The 26,192-nt window shown below is 52.9% G+C and overlaps 1 protein-coding gene across 2 annotated transcripts in view; it reads left to right on the forward strand.

The window, feature by feature from the left end:
* Positions 1-26,192, forward strand: part of LOC119968968 — a 67,799-nt gene that overhangs the window by 10,622 nt on the left and 30,985 nt on the right. For both annotated transcript variants that reach the window (XM_038802024.1, XM_038802026.1), the window contains exons 3-5: positions 1,179-1,454; positions 13,272-13,376; positions 17,595-17,654. In XM_038802024.1, coding sequence (XP_038657952.1) covers positions 1,179-1,454; positions 13,272-13,376; positions 17,595-17,654 — 441 coding nt within the window. The remainder of the gene's footprint in view (positions 1-1,178; positions 1,455-13,271; positions 13,377-17,594; positions 17,655-26,192) is intronic.

Here is a 26,192-nt window from a genome sequence, read left to right on the forward strand (position 1 = left end):
GCAGATCCGCTGCCCGCATTAGTTGGCCCCACACGTTTTGAATAAATAGGCAGGTACTTACTTGGGCCCAGCAGTAAAAACCTTGTCCAAAGATGTATTTAAAATGTAGTGCTGAATGGACTGGACCCATAACAAACTCCGAAAGGAACTTGGGGCTATTAATTCACAGTGACCATGTTTTCCTCTCTCTCCCCTCCTGCTCTTTGAGAATTGCAAACTGCCCCAGAGGCTTGAGAATTGCAAATTTGAATTCCTGTCCAGGCTAGACCCAGACTCATGGCCCTTCAAAAATCCAGTCCCCAGTAACTCAAATCTATTACATAATATTAACATTCTCTCTTCAGAACCTTTTCAGTATATATGCCAATTCTGAGCTTTCTCCTTCCAAATCATTTTCTCCCATACTCCGCCACCTGTCTGTCATTTTGCTGTTGACTCTTTTTGGTGAACTCAGCCCAACACATCACACAAACTTGCCAACCTCCCATTGATTCTGTATGCACCTCCTGATGGCTCAGGAAGGCAGACCGCATTGTCAGAGATCCCTCACACCCAGGCTTTGCCCTCTTCCAGACCCTTCCATCAGGCAGAAGTCTGAAGACTCACACATCCAGACATGGAACAGCTTCTTCCCCACAGCTACTAGACTCCTCGATGACTCTCCCCCGGACTGATCTGTTCCCTGTAAGAACACTATCCACGACACCCTATGCTGCTCTTACTCATATATTTGCTTTGTTTGACCCTTGTTCTGCACTGTAACCACTCACTATTTGTCGATGTCATTTGTTGATTATTCTTTTTGTCTATGGTGTACGTTCCCTTGGCCGCAGAAAAATACTTTTCACTGTGCCTCGGTGCACATGACCAATCAACCTCCTCCTACTGTGTCTTTAGCAAGTTTCCGTATTGTGCTCCCTATAACCATGTTCAGCTCATTCAACTGAACTTCTACAAAAGAAATTTGTGCAACAGTATCCTTTCTGCAGGTCAGTATATCAAGGTATAGAGTATGACTGTGGAGAGAACACTTTTTGGGTGTTATCCTGACGAAGTGTGCAGTTCCTGGAACATGTTATATACCTGAGAGTTATCAAGACAATTTACCATTGATTTTAGAGAATGATAGTTTACTCAAAAGTTTGAATACTTTTGTTCACATTTCTTTTAAATTGTAGAACCGCTTGCACGTCCGGAAATTGTCTGCATTGGAAATGACTCCGTTGTTTTTCTCAGCTGTGAACTAAATCACACTGGTTCCTATGATACTACATGGAATTATCAAAAATCTGATGTAATCTCAAAAGAGACCACCATGTTGTCTAATGAGAACAAGCATTTAACAATACTCAACCCTAGAAATTATACTGAAGAATTTATCTGTGTTGTGAAACAAACCGGAAACAGAAATCAGAGTGACCCTTTTCTTGTACAAAGTTGCATTGAACCACCAGGTAAGATTTTTCAAATAAAATATTTATTTGTAGAACTCCAAATCCTTGAGGGAATACAGATATTTTTGCAACAATTCACAAATCATTTCCTTTTAAGATAATGCCAGTGGTTTTACTACAAAGTTATGCATATAACCATCAGCAGGTTGACTCTGTTGTTTTTCTCAGCTGGGATCTAACTGACACTGGTTAGCATAAGTGATTAGCACTGTGGCTTCACAGCGCCAGGGTCTCGGGTTCAATTCCCCACTGGGTCACTGTCTGTGCGGAGTCTGCACGTTCTCCCCCTGTGTGCGTGGGTTTCCTCCGGGTGCTCCGGTTTCCTCCCACAGTCCAAAGATGTGCGGGTTAGGTGGATTGGCCATGCTAAATTGCCCGTAGTGTCCTAATAAAAGTAAGGTTAAGGGGGGGGGGTTGTTGGGTTACGGGTATAGGGTGGATACGTGGGTTTGAGTGGGGTGATCATGGCTCGGCACAACATTGAGGGCCGAAGGGCCTGTTCTGTGCTGTACTGTTCTATGTTCTATGTTTTACTCAGCGCTGGATTCTCCTGGGAGATGCTACTCCAGAATGCTGACAGCCATAAGGGCCTTTGGCGTGTTTGTAACATGTTATCACAGAGAGGAATAAAACATTATCCTGATAGGTAAAGCTGTGAACTAAATCTGAGGAGTGATAAACTTAAACACTGGCACAAACCAGTTTGGATAAATAGCATGTTCCTATGCTGTAATTTCTAAGCAATAACTACCAGGACAAGAGGTAACAATTTTAAGCCAAAGTATCACTTGCGAAGACTTCCATTCTTACTCCTGCATGGTTACCTCCTGGTCTCCACAAGGATCGATCAGTAACCCCCACATGTTTCTGATGTACATGTCCCCCACCCCAGCAAAATAACCTGAAGGCACAGCATTTGTTTCCACATGTACGTTGACAACACCCAGCTTTACCTTTCCACCACTTCTCTCAACTTCTCCACTGCTGCTAAATGATCAGATTGCTTATCCAGCATCTAGTCCTGGATGAGCAGAAATTCCCCCTATTTAAATACTTGTAAGGTTGAAGCTATTGTCTTCAATCCCTGCTCAAAACTCTGTTCCCTAGCTACTGACTTCATCTGTCTCCCTGGCAGCAGTCTGAGATTAAACTAGCCTGTTTGTAACCTTGGTTTCACATTTGACCTCAAGATGAGCTTCTGACCCCATATTTGCTCCAACACTAAAGAGTATCTATTTCCACCTGTGTAACGTTGCCCAACCTCACCCTTGCCTCAGCCTCTGGTACTGAAACCCTCATTCCTGCCTTGGCTCTCTCTAAATGGACTATCCCAATGCGCTTCTCCCACATTCTACTCTACATGAACTTCAGACCATCCAACACTTTGCTGCTTGTGTGTTGACTTTCACCTAGTCCCATTCCACTCTCATCCCTGTGCTCGCTGGCCTGCACTGGCTCCCAGTTAAGTAATGTCTTGGCTTTAAAATTCTCATCCTTGTTTTCAGATCGCTCCTTAACCTTGCCCCTCCCTTTCCCTGTTATCTCTTCCAGCCCTTCAATTCTCCGGGATCCTCGAATGCTGGTCTCTTGAGCAGCTCCAGTTTGAATCGCCCCATTATTGTGCGCTTAAATAAATTAAACCGAGCCTCTAGTTCTTAGCACTGCACATGGGACATGTCCTCCTTTGATCATTAGAAAAATAAATAATTTTAAATGGTCTCATTTTTAATGGGTCAATGGGAGTGTGCGAATGAGCAACGGAAGGAAGAAAAGTATGCTCGCAAGGATTTTGCCCAGTTATTCCATAAATGATGTGACACCACATAAATCCCAGGGAGGACTGGCCTGTCCAATGTAATTGTAAACACTATCCATAGAAGCCGACAGTTCAGAAGGAGCATATTTGACCTATCGGGTCTGCGCCAACCTCTGAAAGACCACTCTATCCAAACACATTTCTCTGCCCAATCCCTGCATCCCTGCGCATTGATCCTGAGAAATCCACCTAACCTGCACATCATTGGACTGTGGGAGGAAACCGCAGCACTCTAAAGAAACCCTCGCAGACACTGGGAGAACGTTCAGACTCCGCACAGTCACCCGGAATTGAACCCAGGTCCCTGGATGCTGTCAGACAACAGTGCACTGTGCCACCATGCCACCATTTACTGCCAAATTATAACCAAAAGTAATTTAAGTTTAATCTGATCTGAAGATTTACTTTTTAGTACTGTAACATTGAACTTCATTGATGGTGGGAGAATTTGGTACCCCACCAAGTGCAGTGTGCACTTATTTTGCAAGGTGCAATTTAAATGCTGCAAGGTAAAGGAGCTACAAGTATGCACATACCTAATTCAAAAGGAATATTTCTGGAAATCGGGTTTCAAATTTCAGGATACAGATATGGTGCTGTTTCTAGCAAAACAAACATGCTAATTTAATTGTAGCATGACGTTACTGCACATCGAAATATTTACAGTCTGCCAAAGGATACAACTGTCAAATTAGCCAACCCACCGGTCCAAAGCAAAGAATTGATTCTCTGTTTTCAAGATAAAATACCTTCCTAGTGGAAAATAAGCTTCAATTGGAGGCAGAACAAAGCTCTTGCCAACGACCAACATAACATAGAACACACACTGCAGAAGGAGGCCATTCGGCCCATCGAGTCTGCACCAACCCACTTAAGCCCTCACTTCCACCCTATCCCTGTAACCCAATAACCCCTCCTAACCTTTTTGGACACTAAGGGCAATTTATCATGGCCAATCCACCTAACCTGCACGTCTTTGGACTGTGGGAGGAAACCCGCGCAGACACGGGGAGAACGTGCAGACTCCGCACAGACAGTGACCCAGCGGGGAATCGAACCTGGGACCCTAACGCTGTGCAGCCACAGTGCTATCCACTTGTGCTGCCCATGAACAAGCTTATGAAAAGTCCAGAGTTTTTTGAAATGGAATGTGTATGGCTACCAAGGTTCTATATCTTAACACGAATGAATACATGAGGCTGCTCCATGAATGTTCATGTAGTTTCTGATCACAGAAATCAAATCATTAGTGCCTGACATCCACAGTATAGCCAGGTTGCAGCAGTCCCTGCATTATTCCAATGTGCTGAGGGAATGAATGGATAACATTTGGAAGACTGGGGTTATCCTTTCCACCTATGACCGATGATGCCTTATATCAGCCAAATGCATTTAATAAATTTCAGGGAAGTGAGTATTCAGTGGGATGAGAGATCTGTTTGGTAATGAGAAGGAAAACAGTCTGCAGAGTGCTGATTTACAGGCAAGGAGACCAGAGCAGAATTTTGTGATCAGCAACTACTTCTAGTGACAGACACACCTGGCCATTGATCTACTTTGTTTCTCCAAAATTGTCAGCCCATTGACAATCCACAGGTTCTCTCTATTTGTGTTAACGTGTGATGTTGCAATCTCGTTGTGTTCCAGCATTTGTCTGCTCTGCTTACATTTTGTTCCAAACAAATTGAACTAAAATGGTGAGGTTGGAGGAAATTCTGCCAAAAATTCCATGTGGTGTTCATTGGACACACAATTTGTGCAGTGAATCAGTAGTCGTTGCGTTGAAGTTGCCTTCAGCAGGTGGTGGGTTGTAGTGGACAAAGAGCAGTCTGTAGCTGACAGCATTTTGAGGGAGGGATGAGTAAGAAGATGTAGGCTGGACTCGTATGTTGTGGTCAGGTATACACCTCATCGACTATACACCTCATTGGGTATACACATCAAGAGATGGGAGCTTGTATGAAAAATAATTTGCAACTAACAGATTGTTCACCATAAGCATATCAATCTGCTGCTGTTCCTATAGCTGAATATTAGAAATCTGAGCAGGAATGAGCAAAATGGCCTCTTTAGCCTGCACTGCCATTCACGGAGATCATGACTGATGTTCTACCTCAGCTCCACTTCCCCGCTCTATTCCCGTATCTCTACTTCCCTTTGAGCAGCTCCATGATGTGGCCTCCTGGAATGTAAAGGTGCTCAACCACCATCTTCAATTCTAGCTGGCTTGTATTATACAGTTTTTAAATCTATGTAAATGAAGATTAAGGGTGTTAAAGCCTTTTACTGCATCATGGTATTCAGAGTGAACAATTAAAGTACTGAATGCAATGCATGTGGAGGTCATTGTGAGTAGCAATTATATTTAAACTGTGCATTTATGGAAGAAATGGCTGGTTTTTTACCTACCCATTGTGCTGTCATTAAATTTATTTCTACGACAACAACTGCCAGTCCCCCCATCCCCAAAGTAAAGATATCCTAAGCTGCTTCACACGTGTGTTATAAAGCAAAATTAGGCAGTCCACCACATATTGGAGCAAATGGTGAAAAGCTGGGTTCTAGAAGGAGGTTTTATTTTTTAAAAATAATTGTTATTAACCAGCAAAAACAGAAGAAAAAGAGAAATAACAGTAACCCCCCCCCCCCCCAATACAGAAACAATAAATTAACAAAAATAATTAACATGAGAACAAATACACATACCCAATAAAGGAAAAAGCAAACCTGCCCATTTCTCCCCCCCCCCCCCCCAGGTTGCTGCTGAAACTAATCATCCTCTAACGCTCCCCCAGAAAGTCTAGAAACTGTTGCCACCACCGGAAGAACCCTTGCACCGACCCCCTTGGGGCAAACTTGACCCTCTCCAGTTTGATAAACCCAGCCATATCGTTGACCCAGGATTCCACGCCCGGGGGCCTCGCATCTTCCACTGCAAAAGAATCCTGCGCCGGGCTACCATGGTTGCAAAGGCCAGAATACCGGCCTCTTTCGCCTCCTGCACTCCTGGCTCCGCTGCTACCCCAAATATTGCGAGCCTCCAGCCCGGCTCAACCCTGGAACCAACCACCCTTGACAGCGTCTCCGCGACGCCCCTCCAAAAGTCCTCCAGCGCAGGGCACGCCCAAAACATGTGGGTGTGGTTTGCTGGGCTCCCAGAACACCTGACACACCTGTCCTCTCTCCCAAAGAACCGGCTCAGCCTTGCCCCAGTCATATGCACCCTATGCAGCACTTTAAATTGAATTAAACTGAGCCTCGAGGAGGAGGAATTCACCCTCCCCAGGCATCCGCCCACATCCCCTCGTCGATCCCCTCTCCCAGCTCCTCCCACTTACCTTTCAGCTCCTCCACCGAGGCCTCCTCCCCCTCTTGCATCACTTGGTAGATTATCGAAATCCTCCCTTCACCAACCCACGTCCCCAAGAGCACCCTGTCCTGATCCCCCCTTGGCGGCAACAGTAGAAACTCTGCCGCTTGACAAACGCCCTTACCTGCATGTATCTGAAGGTGGTCCCTGGGGGAAGGCCCAACCTTCCCTCTAACTCCTCTAGGGTCGCAAACTTCCCATCAGGAAAAAGATCCCCATCCGCCTGATACCTGCCCTGTGCCAGCTAAGAAACCCTCCGTCCATTCTCCCTGGTACAAACCGGTGCTTCCCCCGTATCGGGGACCAGACTGAAGCCTTCACCTCCCCCCATGCCGCCTCCATTGCCCCCAAATTTTGAGGGTAGCCGCCACCACCGGACTCGTAGTATCTCTTGTTGGGTGGAACGGCAACGGCGCCGTCTCCAGCGCCTCCAGGCTTGTGCCCACACAGGACGCTGCCTCCAGCCTCTTCCATGCCACCCCCTCCCCCTCCATCACCCACCTGCATATCATCGCCACGTTGGCGGCCCAGTAGTACCCACATAGGTTGGGCAATGCCAACCCCCCCACATCGCTACCCCACTCCAGGAACACCCTCCTCACCCTCGGGGTCTTCTGCACCCACACAAACCCCATAATACTCCTATTGACCCGCCTGAAGAAAGCCTTAAGAATCATGATAGGGAGGCACTGGAAGAGGAACAAAAACCTCAGGAGCACTGTCATTTTGACAGACTGGACCCTGCCCGCTAGGGAGAGTGGCAACACATCCCACCTCCTAAACTCCTGCTCCACCAGCTTCGTAAAGTTGAGCCTGTGCAGGGCCCCCCAGCTCCTGGCTATCTGGACCCCCAGGTACCTAAAACTCCTCTCCGCCTTTTTCAGCGGGAGCTCCCCAATCCCTCTCTCCTGGTTCCCCCAGATGTACTGCGAACAGCTCACTCTTCCCCATGCTGAGCTTTTACCCGGAGAAGTCCCCGAATTCCCTAAGAATCCTCATCACCTCCGGCATCCCCCCCCCACCGGGTCCGCCACGTACAACAGTAGGTCATCTGCGTATAATGACAGCTGATGCTCCTCCCCCCACCCCACCGCACTATTCCCCACCAGTTCCTCGACTCCCTCAGCCCCATGGCCAGGGGTTCGATCGCCAGCGCAAACAGCATGGGGGACAGGGCGGGACAGTCAAAATTCTCCGACTCGCCACCAGGGCTTCATACACCAGCCTCACCCACCTAACAAATCCCTCTCCAAACCTGAACCTTTTCAACACCTCCCAAAGGTATCCCCACTCCACCCTATCAAAGGCCTTCTCCGCATCCGTCGCCGACTCCCTATCCACTGCCGGCATCATTATGACATTCAGAAGCCTCCGTACATTAACATTCAACTGCCTCCCCTTCACAAGTTTGATCCTCGTGCATGACCTGCAGCACCACGTCCTCCACCCTCCTGGCCAATATCTTTGCCAGCAGTTTCGCATCCACATTCAGGAGGTAAATCAGTCTATATGACCCGCACTGAAGGGGATCCTTACCCCGCTTCAGGATCAGTGAGATCAGCGCCCTAGACATCGTCGGGGGGCAAGCCCCCCCACCCCCCCTCCCTCCCTTGCCTCATTAAAGGTCCTAACTAGCAGCGGACCCAACAGGTCTGAAAAATTCTTATAGAATTCAACCGGGAACCCGTCGGGCCCCGGTGCCTTCCCTGTCTGCATGCTCCCCATCGCGTTAACCAGCTCCTCCAGTCCAACTGGTGCCCCCAACCCCCCCACCTGCTCCTCCTCCACTCTCGGAAACCTTAACTTGCCCAGAAAGCGATCCATCCCTCCCTCCTCCACTGGGGGCACTGACCAGTATAGTTCCTCATAAAAAGTCCTAAAAACCCCGTTGATGCCCCTCGCACTTCGTACCAGACTCCCTCCTCCATCCCTAACTCCCCCTATCTCCCTAGCTGCCTCCCGCTTCCAGAGCTGGTGCGCCAGCATCTGACTCGCCTTTTCCCCATATTAGTATACCGCCCCCTGTGCCCTCCTCCACTGCGCCTCCGCCTTCCTGGTGGTCAATAGATCGAAGTCCGCATGGAGGCTACGTCGCTTCCTCAACAGCCCTTCCTCCGGGACCACCGCATACCTCCTGTCCACCCTCACCATCACTTCCACCAGCCTCTCCCTCTCCCCCCTCTCCCTATGTGCCCTGATGGAGATCAGCTCCCCCCTAACCACCGCCTTCAACGCCTCCCAGACCACCCCTACCTGCACCTCCCCATTGTTAATATCTAGGTACCCCTCTATACACCTCCAGACCCGCCCACACGCCTCCTCGTCCGACAGCAGCCCCACCTCTAACCGCCCCATCGGATGTTGATCCCTCCCCTCCCCCAACTCAAGGTCTACCCAATGTGGAGCGTGGTCTGAAATGGCTATCGCCGAGTATTCTGCACCTTCCACTTTCCACCCTCGGAATCAACGGCCTGCTCAAAACAAAAAAGTCAATCCATAAGACCATAAGACATAGGAGCGGAAGTAAGGCCATTCGGCCCATCAAGTCCACTCCACCATTCAATCATGGTTGATTTCAACTCCATTTACCCGCTCTCTCCCCATAGCCCTTAATTCCTCGAGAAATCAAGAATTTATCAATTTCTGTCTTAAAGACACTCAATGTCCCGGCCTCCACCGCCCTCTGTGGCAATGAATTCCACAGACCTACCACTCTCTGGCTGAAGAAATTTCTCCTCATCTCTGTTCTAAAGTGACCCCCGCGTCCTAGTCTTCCCTGCTAATGGAAACAACTTCCCTACGTCCATCCTATCCAAGCCATTCATTATCTTGTAAGTTTCTATTAGATCTCCCCTCAACCTCCTAAACTCCAATGAATATAATCCCACGATCCTCAGACGTTCATCGTATGTTAGGCCTACCATTCCTGGGATCATCCGTGTGAATCTCCGCTGGACCCGCTCCAGTGCCAGTATGTCCTTCCTGAGGTGTGGGGCCCAAAATTGCTCACAGTATTCTAAATGGGGTCTAACTAGTGCTTTATAAAGCCTCAGAAGTACATCCCTGCTTTTATATTCCAAGCCTCTTGAGATAAATGACAACATTACATTTGCTTTCTTAATTACGGACTCAACCTGCAAGTTTACCTTTAGAGAATCCTGGACTAGGACTCCCAAGTCCCTTTGCACTTTAGCATTATGAATTTTGTCACCGTTTAGAAAATAGTCCATGCCTCTATTCTTTTTTCCAAAGTGCAAGACCTCGCACTTGCCCACGTTGAATTTCATCAGCCACTTCTTGGACCATTCTCCTAAACTGTCTAAATCTTTCTGCAGCCTCCCCACCTCCTCAATACTACCTGCCCCTCCACCTATCTTTGTATCATCGGCAAGCTTGGCCAGAATGCCCCCAGTCCCGTCATCTAGATCGTTAATATATAAAGAGAACAGCTGTGGCCCCAACACTGAACCCTGCGGGACACCACTTGTCACCGGTTGCCATTCCGAAAAATAACCTTTTATCCCAACTCTCTGCCTTCTGTCTGACAGCCAATCGTCAATCCATGTTAGTACCTTGCCTCGAATACCATGGGCCCTTATTTTTCTCAGCAGTCTCCCGTGAGACACCTTGTCAAAGGCCTTTTGGAAGTCAAGATAGATAACATCCATTGGCTCTCCTTGGTCTAACCTATTTGTTATCTCTTCAAAGAACTCTAACAGGTTTGTCAGGCACGACCTCCCCTTACTAAATCCATGCTGACTTGTCCTAATCCGGGAGTAAGCCTTGTGGACATGGTAGAAAAATGAGAATTCCCCGACCCCCGGCCTCCTAAATCTCCAAGGATCCACCCCTCCCATGTGGTCCATGAACCCCCTCAGCACTTTGGCCGCCGCCGGCCTCCTACCCGTACTGGACCTAGAGCGGTCGAGTGTTGGGTCCAGCACTGTGTTAAAATCCCCACCCATTAGTAAGCACCCTGTCTCAAGGTCAGGAATCCGGCCCAACATACGCCGCATGAAGCCCGCATCGTCCCAATTTGGGGCGTACACATTGACCAACACCACCCGCTCCCCCTGGAGCCTACCGCTTACCATCACATATCTGCCACAGCTATCCACCACCACACTCGACGCCACGAACGACACTCTCTTCCCCACCAAAATCGCCACCCCCCGGTTCTTCACATCTAAACCTGAATGGAACACTTGCCCAACCCACCCCTTTCGCAACCTTACCTGATCCACCACCCTAAGGTGAGTCTCCTTGAGCATGGCCACATCCGCCCTCAGCCCCTGCTCCTCCCCTCCCTGCCCACCAACAGGAACAGTCTCCTCCCGTTCCAGCCCCAGCGCGGGGAAAAAACCCGCGATTCCAGCCCCTAGAGCGGGAAAAAAGCCCGTTCCACCCGCTAGGCCGGCACCGCCCCCCTCTGGCACAGCTCCCTTTCCAGGCCCAAACTCCCCCGACCCAGGCCGCCCTACCCTCCCCCGAGGCCCCGTCCACCTTCACCGACCCTCAACCCCTCCCAGCCAAACACCCCCCCTTTCCCCGAGTCCGTCCAACGGGCCTACAAAACATCCCACAAACTCCCAAAGGAACAAGGAAGGAAAAACCCAAAACACTATACAACAATCCCAGACCAACCCCCAACCCTCAGTCTGAGTCCAGCTTTTCGGCCTGAACAAAGGCCCAGGCCTCCTCCGGAAAGTCGAAGTAATGATGACGGTCTTTATAGGTGACCCAAAGGCGCGCCGGCTGTAACATGCCAAACTTCACCCCTCTCCTGTGCAGCACTGCTTTCAACCGGTTATAACCGGCCCTTTTCCTCGCTATCTCTGCGCTCCAGTCCTGGTAGATTCGGACCTCGGCATTCTCCCAACTGCTGCTCCACTCCTTCTTGGCCCACCTGAGCACACATTCTCGGTGAAACCGGTGAAACTGCACCAGCACCGCCCTTGGCGGCTCGCTGGGCTTGGGCTTCCTCCCCAGCACCCAGTGGGCCCCTTCCAGCTCCAAGGGCCCTTGGAAGGACCCCGCTCCCATCAGCGAATTCAACATGGTGACCACATAGGCCCCCAGGTCCGATCCCTCCAGCCCCTCCGGGAGGCCCAGGATCCGCAGATTCTTCCGCCGCGAGCGGTTCTCCATTTCCTCGAGCCTCGCCTGCCATTTCTTTTGGAGCGCCTCGTGCACCTTCACCGCCAGGCCCAGGATCTCATCCTCGTTCTCCGAGGACTTTTGCGGATCTCACAAATCTCCGCCTCTTGGGCCGTCTGGGTCGCCAGGAGCTTGTCGAATGAGGCCGTTAGCGGTTCCAGCAGCTCAGCCTTAAGCTCCCTAAAGCAGCGGTGGAGTAGCTCCTGGTGCTCCTGCGTCCACGCTGCCGGTTCCCCGCCCGCCGCCATCTTGGTCTTCCTCCCTCGCATCTTTCTCTGCTCCAAAGCCGCTTTTTTAACCGCCCCGCTCCTGGTCCAGTCCATCCGCCAGCAGGGAAGTGTTGCTGTTATCTTCCCACACCGGGAAAAGTCAGTCAAGCACCGTTACGGGCCCTAAAAAGAGCCCAAAAGTCCGATGATAGCGGGAGCCGCCGAACGTGCGGCTTAGCTCTGCATAGCCGCAGCCGGAACTAGAAGTAGGTTTTAAGGAGTGTCTTAAAGGTGTAAAGACAAATGGACGAGCAGAAAGGTTTAGGAAATGAATTCCAGAGCACGGAGCCGAGGCATCTGAAGGCACCATCGCCAGCGATGGGATGATTAAATTCAGGGATGCTCAAGAGGCCAGAATTAGAGTAGGGCAGATATCTCCAGAGGGATTGTGAGACAGGAGAAGCTCACAGATAAGGGACAGGATTCTCTGCAGCCGTATGCCATCAGGAAATCTGCTGCCATAAGTGCGCTGCTAAAACAGAGGACCCTGCGACAGAGAATCCAGCCCAGGGTGTGCAAAGCCATTGAAATACTTGAAAACCAGGATAATTGCAAAATTGAGTGGTAAGGTTGCAGTTGGCGATGCTAGTGGACTTGGGTGTTTAGTGTCAGGGGTGGGAGGGTGTGTGCATTGTGAGGAGTGTTTATTGTCTGATGTACAGGGGGGGCTTCCTGATACTGCCCCCATTGTGGTTTGATCTGTGTGCTCTTGTCCAGCCCTACCCTCAAACCGTGCTTTACCTTGAGACCTCACTTGGTATTAAGTCTTCAGCTACAGTGCCAGGAGGCATCAATCATCTATTGAAGTGTCATAGACTCACAGGGAGTTGACCATGTGGCCTCTCCAGGTGAAGGGTGGGGGGAGGTGGGTGGCTGGTAGGATTAGAGTACGATTGAACTTGGGTGTGCAGTGCTCTTTGCCTGAGAGTAACAGTTGGAGAAGGATGGGGTAAAAAATCTATGTAGGTAAAGGATATGAAGCCCAGGCAATGTCAGATGTATCCTTGGAGAGGCCTGGGAAGCAAAATGCTAACAATTGGAAGTTTAAACTCCCCGGATAAATAACATGCATGTGCACAGGTTGGGTCATGAAGTGCAGCAAATGTCTGAACGTTCACCCCTGTTATCATCGGAAGATCCGGGCCAATAATTTATTTGTGTTAAGCTGACCATTGAAAACTGATCTGAATTTTTTCTTTTTTTAGAAAATCATCGTCAACATCACATATTGATCATACCCTTTGTCCTTCTTGCCCTTGTCATTGCCCTTGTCTGTATTCTCTACCGTTATTATGCAAAGAAAAAGCAAGGTATGTATTCACCTTCTGAACCATATGGCAGTTGGTGACAAAGCTAATCTTTTTTAAGGTTTTGTCACGTATTGCCATTTTATATCAATCTTGTGTGTTTAAAAATTTTTACATCTATGCACACTCTCTTGTCAGTGATTGCATTCTAAATTCTTGTGTTTACATTGATAAAGGAAAGTACCCATTTAAACTCCATCACCCTGTAATTACACTTTCCCCAGAGTAGTGATGCTTTGTTTTCCCAGCTCCACGGTGGGTACAGCAGAGAAATGTTCTTTCCACTGATAGTTTGTTACTTTCATGTTATATTTCTTATAGTTAAGTATGATGTGAAAATATGCACTGCATATGTTTCCTTTAAAATGGGGATGGTTAGATCTGTGTACATTGTAATTGCCAATCCCTTTTGCCTTTTACAATTATTTTCCAGAAAGGTCTGGGCCAGACACTCTGAAACAGTAGGTGTGGGTTGGGGGTTGAAATGCTAAGGATTTCTGAAAGAATTGTGTTGATTTTCAGTAATGTGTTGTTCTGTAATAAAGGGAAACAACACTGAGCCATAGAGGGAGACAGTGGCCTAACATTTGATGGCTTAGCACCGCTTAATAGTGTAAAATGTTTCCAGGTTTTATTTGTGGTTAGAACATAGAACAGTACAGCACAGAACAGGCCCTTCGGCCCTCGATGTTGTGCCGAGCAATGATCACCCTACCCAAACCCACGTATCCACCCTATACCCGTAACCCAACAACCCCTCCTTAACCTTACTTTTTAGGACACTACGGGCAATTTAGCATGGCCAATCCACCTAACCCGCACATCTTTGGACTGTGGGAGTCTTTGTCCTCATCCAAAATTCCGAAAACCGAGCAACGACGTGACATCACGAGTGGGAAATCCCACAAGGCTCAGGGAAGGTTCCTGGGCAAAGCGCAGGTCCCAGCCTGTCACACGCGCGCAGGTCCCAGCCTGCCACACGCGCGCAGGTCCCAGCCTGCCACACGCGCGCAGGTCCTAGCCTGCCCCACGCGCGCAGGTCCCAGCCTGCCACACGCGCGCAGGTCCCAGCCTGCCACACGCGCGCAGGTCCCAGCCTGCCACACGCGCGCAGGTCCCAGCCTGCCACACGCGCGCAGGTCCCAGCCTGCCACACGCGCGCAGGTCCCAGCCTGCCACACGCGCGCAGGTCCCAGCCTGCCACACGCGCGCAGGTCCCAGCCTGCCACACGCGCGCAGGTCCCAGCCTGCCACACGCGCGCAGGTCCCAGCCTGCCACAGGCACGCAGGTCCCAGCCTGCCACACGCGCGCAGGTCCCAGCCTGCCACACGCGCGCAGGTCCCAGCCTGCCACACGCGCGCAGGTCCCAGCCTGCCACACGCGCGCAGGTCCCAGCCTGCCACACGCGCGCAGGTCCCAGCCTGCCGCCGCGCGCAGGTCCCAGCCTGCCACACGCGCGCAGGTCCCAGCCTGCCACACGCGCGCAGGTCCCAGCCTGCCACACGCGCGCAGGTCCCAGCCTGCCACAGGCACGCAGGTCCCAGCCTGCCACAGGCACGCAGGTCCCAGCCTGCCACACGCGCGCAGGTCCCAGCCTGCCACACGCGCGCAGGACCCAGCCTGCCACAGGCACGCAGGTCCCAGCCTGCCGCCGCGCGCAGGTCCCAGCCTGCCACACGCGCGCAGGTCCCAGCCTGCCACAGGCACGCAGGTCCCAGCCTGCCACAGGCACGCAGGTCCCAGCCTGCCACACGCGCGCAGGTCCCAGCCTGCCACACGCGCGCAGGACCCAGCCTGCCACAGGCACGCAGGTCCCAGCCTGCCACACGCGCGTAGGTCCCAGCCTGCCACACGCGCGTAGGTCCCAGCCTGCCACACGCGCGTAGGTCCCAGCCTGCCACACGCGCGTAGGTCCCAGCCTGCCACACGCGCGTAGGTCCCAGCCTGCCACACGCGCGTAGGTCCCTGCCTGCCACACGCGCGTAGGTCCCAGCCTGCCACACGCGCGTAGGTCCCAGCCTGCCACACGCGCGAAGGTCCCAGCCTGCCACACGCGCGCAGGTCCCAGCCTGCCACACATGCACAGTTCCTAACGCACAGCAGATTCACGTTATATTCTGAAATCTGATACACGCTCGGCCCCAAGCATTTCAGATAAGGGATGCTCAACTGTAGTAGTTGGGGGTTGAAATGCTAAGGATTTCCAAAACTAATTTTGGTGCATTTCAGCAATGTGTTGTTGAGGGATGAACTAAAATCTTGTGTACTCTACAACCATTTCTTGCAGTATAGCCATTATTTGAACATAGGGAAATTTACTACAGTAAGGTCCCACAAACAGCCTCAAAATACCAGCTAGCCTGTTTAATGATGGTGAATGAGGAATAATGATGGCCAGGAAACTAGAAGCACTGCCCAGCTCTTTGAGTAGTGCCATGGGCTCTATTAAGTAGATTCTTACTTGAGAAGCTACATGAGAGAACTGTTACTGCCTTTTCCAAAAAAAGATATGCAGGCCCGAGTAGCGTTGTTGATTGCTTAAGCTCGACAAATAAAAGGGATAATGTCTGTCTGAGGTCAATATTGGTTATCCATGGGTGTGTCATCCCAACTTCATTCAGAAGAAATAGGTCTACATGCAGCTTAACAAAGCGTCTGTAAAAATGTAAGCTTGTTACAGAGACCGACAAGAATGTGGAGCCATGAGGAACAGGAGTGCTTCCCCTAACCCCAAATTGAACTCGTAGATCCTCAGCACCACCTTCTACACAGACACAAGTGATGACAATTTATTGCTTTACAACTGTTAAATTCTAGGAGATGCAATTGAGCTGACGCCTCTTCCTAAATGGCTTCTGTCTGTATATGCCGTGTTTGTGTAACCTACCTCTTTCTCACCTGATAAGGAGCTATGCTCCGAAAGCTCCTGATTCTAAATTGCTTTGTTTAAGAACATTAAAATGGTTGAGTTTTGATGTAATCTATGGATAAGCTAGCCATAGGTTTACTGAACTTGCCATTCTGACTTGGGCAATGGCTTTCTGTTACTAATAGTAATAAAGATCGTATTGCAGAACTTCACTGAGCAAAGTGATGAATAATTCTAACAAAGATATGAAATAGCAATTTTGACAAATGTTAGAAAAGGCTAATTTTGACATTCACTATTTCCTCCAAAATGCGCCAAATGAAAATCGTTGTTCAAAGGAAATGAAACACAGGAATCACATCAAAGCACTTCTTTTATTTATTGTGTCATGTGCGAGTATCTTTTAAGAAATGGGTATTTATCGAATAGTTGTAGTAGGTGTACCTTTAAGAAATGTGTGTTTGTCAGATAGCTGCAGTGATGTCCAAGAGTGTGAGGAGCTGGTCTATCTGTCTTTCACTTTCCCTTTGAGCAGACAGCTACAGGGTGTGTTTAGTTTAGTTTTGAGAGTTGGATAGCTGCAGGCAAAGCAAGCAGCTGTATAAGGATCTCTCTCTGCAATCTAAAGAATCTCCCAATCATTTGAGGATTTCAAAGTGATAACTGCTCTCAGTAGTGAATTTAAACCTGATCTCTATTTAAATTTAGATTTGCGGCGCTCTGGGTGCCTCGACAGAACAAACAAGATCATCTTGATGTTGCGATCTGGATCTCGCCCTCACTGGCTGGGATCCAGATTTGTATATTCAAGTGAGCAGTTAGGCTCACTTGAACATCTCTGCCTGAGTCTCCCAAGGCTCTGGATTGAACACCCTCTACCTAATCTCTTTGGCAACTCTGAATCCGTAAGGGGGAAATGGTAGATAGCTTCCATTTATTGGCGGTGATCAGAAAAATAAATTATGGAGGTAGGGCCAATGTTTCTCGCTAAAGTCTCAGTCAATCTTATTGTGCATTTTTGAGTTCCATAACTACCAACTATGACTGTCCCATGATTAACTGACAAGTGATTTCCCCTCTCCGGGAGCAGTGACAGATTTTGTCAGGTTTTCCCCATTCCTCAAGTAAAATGCTTCACCATCACCAATCACTCGAGGTAATGAATTACGGTGTCACAATCCATGACCAAGGTTACCCGTGGGATGGGTGGAAAGCAAGTGCAGCCTCCCAACTTTCAGAGTGGCATTTTCAGTTCATGTCGACATGTAAGAATGGTCTAATTCTTTTGTCATGTGGTTCTTTACGGTAGATATGCCAAAGATTTGTTCCAAATCTCATTTTTTTTTCTTAGATGGCATTAAGGTGGAGGAACCAGTCTCACGTGAACCACAAAACACTGAATTATCACAAGGTAACAACCTATTAGTGTTAATCGGTTATCATAAATCATCATCTCCCTAATATCTCTTGTGATGTGTAATTTTATAATTGTTTAGAAAATTCAGAACAGTTGGCAGATCAAAATGGTTCAGTACCAAGTGAATCTATTATCCCTTGCTGAGTAATTGCTGCTTTCCTGTTTCCTTGCTCATTTATCTTTTGGAAGGAACTGAACCACACCCAGCTCTGTCAGCAAGGGTAGGTGGGGGTGAGATTCCAGGCATTTCTGGAGGAATTGTAATGCTTCTTCTTAAAAAATGTTGTGGTGTCAACTGAAATCTCGTGTGCCCCACTCACCATGGAATCGTGGGAGACCATTTGGCCTAACGTGCTGTTTGAAAAAGCTACCCAATTTAGACCCACACCTCAGCACTTTTCCCAAGAATTTGCAAATTTAAAAAAATGGGTTCAGGTGTCTTTAGAAAGTTCTCACAGGATCTGAATTCATGCAGTACATTCCAGACATAACCCAGCGTGGGGTAGGAGAGTGGCAAATTCTCCTGATTTCCCCTCTAGTTCTTTTTCTAAAAGCATAAACAGTTTCTCCATATTTAGGTTAACAAATGCCTAATAATTTTGAAAACCTCTATTAGGTAACTTTCCCGTTTCTGCTTTAAAGAGAGCAATCCCAGCTCGATCAGTGGCTCCATGTAACTGAAATCCCTCATTCGTGATGAATCTGCTCTGTTCCCTTTCTGAGCCCTTGCAAACCTCCTAAAGTGTGGTTGCCAGAATTCTACACATTACACCATCCGAAATATAACTAGTCATTTGTAAGGAGGTTTACCAGGATGTTGCCTGGTCTGGAGGGTGTTAGCTATGTGGACAGGCTGAATAGACTCGGACTGTTTTCATTAGAAAGACGGAGGTTGAGGGATGACCTGATAGAGGTCTATAAGATTATGAGGGGGATGGATAGAGTGGATGGGCAGGCATTCTTTCCCAAGGTGGAGGGGTCAGTCACCAGGGGGCATAGGTTTAAGGTCTGTGGGGCAAAGTTTAGAGGAGATGTGTGAGGCAGGTTTTTTATGCGGAGGGTGGTGAGTGCCTGGTACGCGTTGCCAGGGAAGGTCGTGGAAGCAGTTACATTAACGGTGTTCAAAAGGCATCTTGACAAACACATGGATGGGATGGGTATAGAGGGATACGGCATAAGGAAGTGCTGAGGGTTTTTGGCAAAGGTTGGTATGATGACCGGTACAGGCTTGGAGGGCCGAATGGCCTGTTCCTGTGCTGTATTGGTCTTTGTTCTTTTTTCTAAATGTTTAGCATAGATTTCTCGTTTTGGTATTTGATGTCATATTTATAAAGCAAGGTATCCCATACACTTAATCACCTTTTACCAACTTGTCCTGGCACCTTCAATGGTTTTTGACTCACCCCACTATCGCTACAACCCCCCACTGTCCCAAAGCCAGGCCTCCCTGCACTTGTGATTTCCCAGATGGAGCCCCCGAGGATCTTTAATGCGGCCCATCATGTTGTTGGACTCAGCCGGTGAAGACCCCATGGACAGAAGTTTGGAAAATGCTGCAAGTCTGATCATCCAGTGGTTTACCCACAATTCTGGCTGTCGATCGGCTCGCTGGGGAGCTAATCAGTAGACAACTTAAGGAGGAAGCAGCTTGTGATTGGACAAGCCAAACGCAGTAGCTTCAACAGGCAGGGGGTGGGAGGAAGGGGATGGGGAAGATCTGGCCACAGCCGCACCTATGAGGTCTGTGTGTGTGAGGAGCAGGAGGGAGTGTGTGTCCCGTGAGTGTGTGTGGATGAGACTGGGCGCGATTCTCCGGCCACGTTACGCTCTCGCTCAAGCTAAACGAGGCCGGTGAATAACGGGAGAGGCCAAAAGCGAGAACCACCCAAACGCCGAACAGTTTGCGATGTGTTGCGAGAAAGCAATTATCACATTTAAGCCCCATTTCCATACAATTAACAAGAGCCACCCAAATCCAGCGGCCTCCCGTCATTCAGCGGCCCTCCCCAGCAAGGTCTCACGCTGGCGCCAATTAGTACTCCCTTTGAAAAACATGAACCTGGTAGAAGGGCTTCTTTGGTGAGTCGAGGAGGGGAGTCGTTATCTTTGCTCACAGGCAAAGAGCCTGGAGGTGCTGGGCTCATCATCTCAGTGCTCAGTGGGGGATGGTGGACCCTGGGGATGGGGACGCTCCGCAGGGGTGGGCTGCATGTGAGGGTGGTGTGTGCGCTGGGGGGCAACTGCTCACGGCACCACCATGCCAACCCCTGGATCTTGTTTACCTGGGGCAACCCTTGTCCCGGCCCGTCCGCCCCATGAACTACCATAACCCCAACCGACTGCCGAGGCCTCTGGCCGCGCGGCTAAAAGCTACAGCTCATGGAGAATTGGCAATCATGGTTAAGTGAGCATTTCACACAAACCAAGTTTATTCTCATGGGTGGGCGGGCCATGTAGCATGTGGGACTCATTGCTTTGATGCCTGGACGCTGTGCTTGAACACTGCGGTTGGCAACACCACACACGCAACAGCCTTCATCCGAACACCCAGGGGATGGGTCACAGCTCCGGGGACATGTCCACAGCCGAGGGTGTGTGAGTGCCGCTGGGAGGGACAGATGCCTGGAGAGACGGGTCAAAGGTTGGAGGTCAGCCCACATTGTGGAAGAAGGGGACGACATACTGGTTGTGTACAAAGGTGTTGATTGCGTTTGACAATTCCTCTACCCCTCCCCTGTGCCCTCAGTGATCCTCGATGTGCTTGGCCCACCTAGCTCTAGCACGACATTCGGTGTGTCTCCAGGATGCACATCTGAGGTGGAGGCAGCCAGCTGTTTACCTCGACCTGTGGCCTCAGATGCAGCTGACCGGCGTCCTCTGGGTCCGAAGAGTCCCAGCTCACTTGGTGGCAGCACATGCAGAGCCGTGCCTCCCTGTCCCGTGTGCTGACTGCGAGATGCAACCTCTTCAGAAGGATGGAACTCAGGGGAGCTGATGGCCACCGTTGCCACTCCACGGGACCGGTCCGGGTTGGCACTCGGCGCCCCCTCCTCCTGGCCGGTGCCTATAGGAGCCTGGGGTTCACCTTAGGATGGAGGGGCAGCTGGTTTGAGCCCCAGCTGCCCCTGCATCATCTGCCACTGCCAGCCCTGTCGGTTCCCCGTGCTTGTCCCAGTCGCAATACCCACCTGCGACTGGGACAACCTCCGCAGCGACTTGGCCATGCCCATCTGAGAGTGAGACATGTCCTGCAGAACCTCATCAGGTCAGCCTGGTATTGGGTGACATCCCCCAGCGAGTCGGACATTCTGTTGAGACCTCAGCAATGGCCGTCCCCGACTGCGCAACACCTTGGACACCTTCACTAATGGTGTCAACGTCGTGCACTCGGCTCTCCACTGCGGTCACCACCCTGGCAGTGTTGGCCCCAGTCCCACGCATTGCCGGTGACATCTCCTACACCCGTTGCCTCTGGGACTCCTCCAATCGCTGTGGACCTGCTGGAGTGTCACTGACATCTCCCTCTAAATGTCCTGGGCGTTCCCTAATGCCTTCATCTGCTCTGGGTAACCCTGTTCCACAGGCTCAGCATCAGGCTGGAACCCAGCTGGGCCCTGGGATCCAGCAGCCCTCCGACTGCTGCCTCACCTGGGGGTTCCTGCCTCCACCTGATGTACATCAGCAGCAGTGTGGTGCTCACCAGATTGTGCACCTGAAGCCTGACCACTAACATGTCCCACTGAGGTGTGTGTATCCGTGCTGGTGTATGGGGGGGATGACAGCTGTGCTATTATGGTCTCTTCCTTGGAGCTCTCCTCCGAGGTGGTCCCCTGGGAGACTGGAGAGGGTGCCGCCTGGGATCGGCCAATGGCGTCGGCTGGAGGATTTGTGGGAGAATGGACATGTGGTCAGTGGGAGGGATAGGTCAGTCACTAAGGCAGTCACTACTTATGTGTGACAGGTCCTCCGGGTGGAGACAAGTGGTTCCTCACCCACACACGGCGCAGAACCCACTCACAGTGGGTGTGGCTGAGTGAGCACCAAAGACTGAGTGAGCCAGACACACGCAGAAATGCACTCTGACCTTTTTTTAACACCTCAACCTTTAATGATGTTCAATTTGTTGTTATCTTTCAGAATTTTTCTCATTGACTCCTTGAGTGAGAAAAAAACCCTGGGTTAAAATCCTGACTGACCGGGCGAGAGTGTGGGAGCGAGGGAGTGACTGACCAGGCGGGGGAATGGGAGCGAGCGTGGGAGCGAGTGTGTGACTGACCCGGTGGAGGTGTGGCAGTGAGCGAGTGACTGACCAGGCGGGGGAATGGGAGCAAGCGAGTCACTGACCAGGCGGGGGAATGGGAGCGAGCGAGTGACTGACCAGGCGGGGGAATGGGAGCGAGCGAGTGACTGACCCGGTGGGGGTGTGGGAGTGAGCGAGTCACTGACCAGGTGGGGGAATGGGAGCGAGCGAGTCACTGACCAGGCGGGGGAATGGGAGCGAGCGTGTGACTGACCCGGTGGGGGTGTGGGAGCGAGCGAGTGACTGACCAAGCGGGGGAATGGGAGCGAGCGTGGGACTAACCAGGTGGGGGTGTGGGAGCGAGCGAGTGACTGACCCGGTGGGGGTGTGGGAGTGAGCGAGTGACTGACCAGGCGGGGGTGTGGGAGTGAGCGAGTGACTGACCAGGCGGGGGAATGGGAGCGAGCGAGTGACTGACCAGGCGGGGGAATGGGAGTGAGCGAGTCACTGACCCGGTGGGGGTGTGGGAGTGAGCGAGTGACTGACCAGGCGGGGGAATGGGAGCGAGCGTGTGACTGACCGGTGGGGGTGTGGGAGTGAGCGAGTGACTGACCCGGTGGGGGTGTGGGAGTGAGCGAGTGACTGACCCGGTGGGAGTGAGCGAGTGACTGACCCGGTGGGGGTGTGGGAGTGAGCGAGTGACTGACCCGGTGGGGGTGTGGGATGTGAGCGAGGTGACCGACCCGGTGGGGGTGTGGGACTGTGAGCGAGTGACTGACCCGGTGGGGGTGTGGGAGTGAGCGTGTGACTGACCCGGTGGGGTGTGGGAGTGAGCGAGTGACTGACCCGGTGGGGGTGTGGGAGTGAGCGTGTGACTGACCCGGTGGGGGTGTGGGAGCGAGCGTGTGACTGACCCGGTGGGGGTGTGGGAGTGAGCTTGTGACTGACCCGGTGGGGGTGTGGGAGTGAGCGAGTGACTGACCCGGTGGGGGTGTGGGAGTGAGCGAGTGACTGACCCGGTGGGGATGTGGGAGTGAGCGTGTGACTGACCAGGCGGGGGAATGGGAGCGAGCGAGTGACTGACCAGGCGGGGGTGTGGGAGTGAGCGAGTGACTGACCTGGTGGGGATGTGGGAGTGAGCGAGTGACTGACCAGGCGGGGGTGTGGGAGTGAGCGAGTGACTGACCCGGTGGGGGTGTGGGAGTGAGCGTGTGACTGACCGGTGGGGGTGTGGGAGTGAGCGAGTGACTGACCTGGTGGGGGAATGGGAGCGAGCGAGTGACTGACCAGGCGGGGGTGTGGGAGTGAGCGAGTGACTAACCAGGCGGGGGTGTGTGAGTGAGCGAGTGACTGACCCGGTGGGGGAGTGAGCGAGTGACTGACCCGGTGGGGGTGTGGGAGTGAGCGAGTGACTGACAGGCGGGGGGTGTGGGAGTGAGCGAGTGACTGACCCGGTCGGGGTGTGGGAGTGAGCGAGTGACTGACCAGGCGGGGGTGTGGGAGTGAGCGAGTGACTGACCCGGTGGGGGTGTGGGAGTGAGCGAGTGACTGACCAGGCGGGGGTGTGGGAGTGAGCGAGTGACTGACCAGGCGGGGGAATGGGAGTGAGCGAGTGACTGACCCGGTCGGGGTGTGGGAGTGAGCGAGTGACTGACCCGGTGGGGTGTGGGAGTGAGCGAGTGACTGACCCGGTGGGGGTGTGGGAGTGAGCGAGGGACTGACCCGGTGGGGGTGTGGGAGTGAGCGAGTGACTGACCCGGTGTGGGAGTGAGCGAGTGACTGACCCGGTTGGGGTGTGGGAGTGAGCGAGTGACTGACCCGGTGTGGGAGTGAGCGAGTGACTGACCCGGTGGGGGTGTGGGAGTGAGCGAGTGACTGACCCGGTGGGGGTGTGGGAGTGAGCGTGTGACTGACCCGGTGAAGGTGTGGGAGTGAGCGTGTGACTGACCCGGTGTGGGAGTGAGCGTGTGACTGACCCGGTGGGGTGTGGGACGTGAGCGAGGTGACTGACCCGGTGGGGGTGTGGGAGTGAGCGAGTGACTGACCCGGTGGGGGTGTGGGAGTGAGCGTGTGACTGACCCGGTGGGGGTGTGGGCGTGAGCGAGTGACTGACCCGGTGGGGGTGTGGGAGTGAGCGAGTGACTGACCAGGCGGGGGAGTGAGCGAGTGACTGACCAGGCGGGGGAATGGGAGCGAGCGTGTGACTGACCCGGTGGGGGTGTGGGAGCGAGCGAGTGACTGACCCGGTGGGGGTGTGGGAGTGAGCGAGTGACTGACCCGGTGGGGGTGTGGGAGCGAGCGAGTCACTGACCCGGTGGGGGTGTGGGAGTGAGCGAGTGACTGACTTGGCGGGGGAATGGGAGTGAGTGTGTGACTGACCAGGCGGGGGAATGGGAGCGAGCGTGTGACTGACCCGGTGGGGGTGTGGGTGTGAGCGAGTGACTGACCAGGTGGGGGTGTGGGAGCGAGCGTGTGACTGACCCGGTGGGGGTGTGGGAGTGAGCGTGTGACTGACCAGGCGGGGGAATGGGAGCGAGCGTGGGACTGACCAGGCGTGGGAGTGAGCGAGTGACTGACCAGGCGGGGGTGTGGGGAGTGAGCGAGTGACTGACCCGGTGGGGGTGTGGGAGTGAGCGAGTGACTGACCAGGCGGGGGTGTGGGAGTGAGCGAGTGACTGACCCGGTGGGGGTGTGGGAGTGAGCAAGTCACTGACCCGGTGGGGGTGTGGGAGTGAGCGAGTGACTGACCAGGCGGGGGTGTGGGAGTGAGCGAGTGACTGACCCGGTGGGGGTGTGGGAGTGAGCGAGTGACTGACCCGGTTGGGGTGTGGGAGTGAGCGAGTGACTGACCCGGTGGGGGTGTGGCAGTGAGTGTGTGACTGACCAGGCGGGGGAATTGGAGTGAGCGAGTGACTGACCCGGTGTGGGAGTGAGCGAGTGACTGACCAGGCGGGGGTGTGGGAGTGAGCGAGTGACTGACCCGGTGGGGGTGTGGGAGTGAGCGAGTGACTGACCCGGTTGGGGTGTGGGAGTGAGCGAGTGACTGACCCGGTGGGGGTGTGGGAGTGAGTGTGTGACTGACCAGGCGGGGGAATTGGAGTGAGCGAGTGACTGACCCGGTGTGGGAGTGAGCGAGTGACTGACCCGGTGGGGGTGTGGGAGCGAGCGTGGGACTGACCAGGCGTGGGAGTGAGCGAGTGACTGACCAGGCGGGGGTGTGGGAGTGAGCGAGTGACTGACCCGGTGGGGGTGTGGGAGTGAGCGAGTGACTGACCAGGCGGGGGCGTGGGAGTGAGCGAGTGACTGACCCGGTGGGGTGTGGGAGTGAGCGAGTCACTGACCCGGTGGGGGTGTGGGAGTGAGCATGTGACTGACCCGGTGGGGGTGTGGGAGCGAGCGTGTGACTGACCCGGTGGGGGTGTGGGAGTGAGCGAGTGACTGACCAGGCGGGGGTGTGGGAGTGAGCGAGTGACTGGCCCGGTGAGGGTGTGGGAGTGAGCGTGTGACTGACCCGGTGGGGGTGTGGGCGTGAGCGAGTGACTGACCCGGTGGGGGTGTGGGAGTGAGCGAGTGACTGACCAGGCGGGGGAGTGAGCGAGTGACTGACCAGGCGGGGGAATGGGAGCGAGCGTGTGACTGACCCGGTGGGGGTGTGGGAGCGAGCGAGTGACTGACCCGGTGGGGGTGTGGGAGTGAGCGAGTGACTGACCCGGTGGGGGTGTGGGAGCGAGCGAGTCACTGACCCGGTGGGGGTGTGGGAGTGAGCGAGTGACTGACTTGGCGGGGGAATGGGAGTGAGTGTGTGACTGACCAGGCGGGGGAATGGGAGCGAGCGTGTGACTGACCCGGTGGGGGTGTGGGTGTGAGCGAGTGACTGACCAGGTGGGGGTGTGGGAGCGAGCGTGTGACTGACCCGGTGGGGGTGTGGGAGTGAGCGTGTGACTGACCAGGCGGGGGAATGGGAGCGAGCGTGGGACTGACCAGGCGTGGGAGTGAGCGAGTGACTGACCAGGCGGGGGTGTGGGAGTGAGCGAGTGACTGACCCGGTGGGGGTGTGGGAGTGAGCGAGTGACTGACCAGGCGGGGGGTGTGGGAGTGAGCGAGTGACTGACCCGGTGGGGTGTGGGAGTGAGCAAGTCACTGACCCGGTGGGGGTGTGGGATGTGAGCGAGTGACTGACCAGGCGGGGGTGTGGGAGTGAGCGAGTGACTGACCCGGTGGGGGTGTGGGAGTGAGCGAGTGACTGACCCGGTTGGGGTGTGGGGAGTGAGCGAGTGACTGACCCGGTGGGG

The sequence above is a fragment of the Scyliorhinus canicula genome, chromosome 7 (assembly GCF_902713615.1).
Source record: "Scyliorhinus canicula chromosome 7, sScyCan1.1, whole genome shotgun sequence".
Taxonomy (NCBI): domain Eukaryota; kingdom Metazoa; phylum Chordata; class Chondrichthyes; order Carcharhiniformes; family Scyliorhinidae; genus Scyliorhinus; species Scyliorhinus canicula.